The 4,486-nt window shown below is 23.7% G+C and overlaps 1 protein-coding gene across 1 annotated transcript in view; it reads left to right on the top strand.

Annotated features, from left to right (window-relative positions):
• Nucleotides 1-2,075, top strand: part of LOC107464677 (cytochrome P450 CYP82J17-like) — a 7,923-nt gene extending 5,848 nt beyond the window's left edge. The window contains exon 2 of the mRNA XM_016083624.3: nucleotides 1,235-2,075. Coding sequence (XP_015939110.1) covers nucleotides 1,235-1,855 — 621 coding nt within the window. The 3' untranslated portion in view covers nucleotides 1,856-2,075. The remainder of the gene's footprint in view (nucleotides 1-1,234) is intronic.
• The last annotated feature ends 2,411 nt before the right edge of the window (nucleotides 2,076-4,486 follow it).

The following is a 4,486-nucleotide window of genomic DNA, read 5'->3' as shown; positions in this document are numbered from 1 at the left end:
ATTCTAATCTTTTACTTCCCTGTCATTATAGGATTAGGATTTAGAGTTTTTGAAATTAACACATATATATAAATAAAATTATTTTAGTCATTTTTTATAATAAGGATATTGTAGTTATTTTTTATAAAAGAATAATGTTAATTTAGACTAATTCAAAATTTGATTCACTATTTTTTGGTCAAATTATATATAAATAAGAGTATTTTAATCATTTTTTATAATGAGGGTATTGTAGTCATTTTTTATAAAAAAATAATATTAATTTAGACCAGTTCAAGATTTGATTTATTATTTGTTGGTCAAATTAATTTATCTAGCCTAATTTTGACAAAAATAACATGATTTAATTAATTATATATGTTAAATTTTAATTACTAAAAAATATCTTTAAAAAAGACATTTTAAACATCTTTATCTGAGTCACTTCCATCAAAAAATAGTATACGAAATTTGGACTCATCAATTAACTTTAAAAATATGCTATCTTTAATTTGAAAAAGAAAAAAAAAATCAAGAATAGTTAGCTAGACAAGTGACATCAATGTGAAAGTTATAGTCTATCTTTTCTATAACTTGATGCAACAGCATCAGTAATTTGTGGGTGTCCTAATTTTTGTAGTCAACTATGGGGAGTTCTTGTTTTTTACGGCTTTCAACTCTATATGTCATTGTACTACTTTGTCCAAGAATAATTCTCTCTCAATATAAAAAAATAGAGAAATAAGTCAAATTGGTTTAGTTTTTTAGTGATTAACTGAATTAAAATAGTAAAATAAAAAAATATTTATTTAAAATATATTTTTTTATATAAAAATATTAGAATAAATGTCATTTTCGATCCCTAATTATTTGTTCAATGAATTTTTCATCTTCTAAGCAATCTAAAAATCCAAATCGGTCCTTATCTATTTTGGTATATGTACGTTCTAGTCTCTATCTATTTTGAGTAAATGTCCTTTTCGGTTCTTAATCAGGGACTAAAACATACATATATCAAAGTAAATAGGGACCGATTGGATTTTTAAAAAGTAGGAAGTCCATCGGACAAATGATTAGAGACCGAAAACAACATTACGGAAAATAATATTATTTTTATCATATTGATTTAATTTTGATTGAATTTTTAAACTTTTAAACTTCTAATTTTACCTACCAATTTCACTTCTGAAAATAGAGCTAATCATGGATAGATAGATATTTTGCAATGGCCTAACAGGTTGACTTTTTGTATTAGGGTATCTTGTTGGCAGGGACAGACACAACGTCCTCAACAATGATATGGATGCTAGCTTTATTGTTGAAGAACAAACATGCCTTGAAGCGCGCACAAGAGGAAATTAATGTTCATGTAGGTAGCTTGAGAAAAGTAGAGGCATATGATATGAAAAATCTTGTTTATTTACAAGCAATTTTCAAAGAAACTCTAAGGTTATATCCGGGTGGACCTCTACTATTACCCCATGAAGCAAGAGAAGATTGTTACATTAATGGCTATTACGTGCCAAAAGGGACACGTGTCTTTGGAAATGTGTGGAAGCTACATAGAGATCCAAGTATTTGGTCAGAGCCAGAGAAGTTTTCACCAGAGAGGTTTATTAATGGGAATGGAGAAGTTGATGAAGATCACCATTTTGAATACCTTCCATTTGGGTTAGGTAGAAGAGTTTGCCCCGGAACCTCTTTGGCAACACAAGTGAGCCTCATCACACTTGCACGTTTCCTTCAAGCATTTCACTTTCATTCTCCCATGGATGAACCTCTTGACATGAGAGAAGGCTTGGGCCTAACCTTGCCCAAGCTGACTCCACTAAAAATTATTCTAAGCCCACAAGTATCTTGTGAACTTTATCCCTGAAGTAATATCTTTCTATTACCTGATAAAAATATAAAATGAAATATTAAAATTACTCAAGAGAGATTATGTTGCTACAAAATTATTTATGTAATAACGAAAAAGTTTTAAAGTAATCCCACAAAGGTTGTTTTTCTTTGACATAAATAATTTTTGTTAGCAACATAATGTCGCATAAATAATTTTAAAAAATGTTATTTATACATTAAAATCAACTATTAAAATCAGCCACTAATGTATTTGTATATAAATACATGTGTAATTTAATTTATTTTTAACGTGTATTTATATTTTGATATATATTTTATACTGGTGACTGACTTTAATGACTAATTTTAGTGTACACATAATATAGTTCAATAATTTTGATACTTCTTTTAGGACTTATATATGTGCACGTGTGTATACTTGCTGTGTGGTGGCAATGATATTGTTTTTTATGTATTATATTGTAAAAGGTGTTTAATTTGAAATATTAGTAATGGGACGTAGATATATAGGCTATATTGTAGAAATGTTTCCTTTTATATAGGGTGATATAAATAGTACTTGAGTTGCAAATGTCTTGATTAAATTAAAGGATATAACTACAGAGAATTAATTTGTAATTAGTAAATATTAATTAATTTTATATTGTAATTTTTTATTTTTATTTTTATTTGTAAATTATTAAATAAAAATATTTTTATTTAGTGTTTAGAATTTGAAATTTTAATATCTAAAATTTAGGTTTTAGAAATTAGGTTAAAATGATCATTTTTAAAATATCGACTGATATTAGCAAAAAAATAATTCGTTAAAATAAATAAAAATCTGGACTTACATTCTATGTATATATTATATTATATATATTGTAGAAAGTTAAAGTAAATGTGATGATCAACACAAATTTTATGAAGGCAAAAACTATTTTTGAAGACAAACCACTATATGAAAAGTGAGAAATAGCAGCGGTTTTTTTTTTTAAATTTGTGACAATTTTAAATTATTACAAAATATAATATTAGCAATTTAAAAATTGTCCTTTTTTAAGGTGCAGAGATTCATATTTGCGGTAATTTTTAACAACCGTTAGTATAGTTACCGCAAATCAAATAATTGATTTTGCGGTAGTTGTTATAACTGCCATTAATTTTTTTACTGGTTTTTTAAAATATAAAACTGCCGCCGACAATTCTAAGAGGCGCTTTTTAAAAAAAAAATTGTTAAACTACAATATGTTGCGTCATTTTTTTTACTATAACTTATTTTTTTTACATTATAATTGATTAAACTTTAGATACTTATATAAAAAAGTATTATATAGATAAAATTATAATTTTGTATAATTGGAAGAAAAAAACTAATTAATAACATCAATAGAAAAAAATAATTTGATTGTAATAAACAAAAAACAAAAAATACAACAGGACAAGCACCTCTTCTTTGAAATGAATATAATCTTGATCAAAATGATGATTTTACATTAGGTGGAATGAGTATGAAGGTGAATAAAATACCTAAGGATTAACTATCCAGCCTTGATACAGAGGGATGTCCAGCACATCAAATATGGCACAATCATAATTTATTCTATATCAAATACAAAAATAAATATTTTCAAAAATATTTTTTATTTTAACAAAAAATAGCTTGAGGTGACCTAATAATTGAAAGTTTGTATCTAATATAAATATTCAGTCACAATTTTTTTAAATTATAATAAAAAGCTAAATAAAATTTAGTAAAATTATAAAAATTAATAAAATAATTAAGTTTATTAATAAATATCTAAATTTATTTTTATATTTATATTTATTATAGTCTTTTTAAATTTTAAATTATTTTATCAAATATAATTATTATTGTTGTTTGTATTTATTAAAAAGTTATTTTTAATTTGATTTGCTAAATATAAATAATATAATTTTAAAAAAATATTTTTTAAAAGTTAATTTTAATAAATTATTATTGAAAAATAAAAATTTTACTAAACTAAATTTTAACCTTAGAAAACTTAATTTAGTTATATTACAAAAATCACTATAAAAAAAGAAATGTATAATTCCTATGACTATGAAATAGCTGGATTATTTTTTATTTCCTTAAAAGAAAAATTATTATTATTATTTCCAAATCATTATATGCCTGGAAATGTATCTGTAAATTAAATCTTAAAATGACGCTGTTCAAATTAAAGAATTAGGTGATAATTTCTAGGCGTTGACATTTTTATTTGAGTATATATTAAATAGCTTTCTCAAAAATTGTGCAATATATTTAACTAAAATTAAAATTTATATATTTTATTTTTATAAAATTCAAAATTTTTAATATAATAAAATTTTTTTAAAAACAAAAATATTCGATACAAAATTTTTTGACCATTTTGAGAATATACTATTTTTATTTTTTTTTCAAGGGCAATTACTTTTGCTATCTACAACCCATCTTCGATTAATATTTATTTCTTAATAATGCTAATATTTATTAGTAATCCTCCTCGAGAGAAAACAAAAAAATGGTCTGATCATATTGATAAAGTTTAAGGATGGCAATATATATTCTATTTTTGGGTATCTAATTTGATTTTATTCAATTAAATAGAGTTGTCAATTTGATTTACAATGAGTAAAATTTTTGTGTAGAATATTG

This window comes from Arachis duranensis, chromosome 9 (genome assembly GCF_000817695.3).
Source record: "Arachis duranensis cultivar V14167 chromosome 9, aradu.V14167.gnm2.J7QH, whole genome shotgun sequence".
Classification (NCBI taxonomy): domain Eukaryota; kingdom Viridiplantae; phylum Streptophyta; class Magnoliopsida; order Fabales; family Fabaceae; genus Arachis; species Arachis duranensis.
The sequence above is the reverse complement of the archived record's forward strand: the minus strand, read 5'-3'. Positions and strand labels throughout refer to the sequence as shown.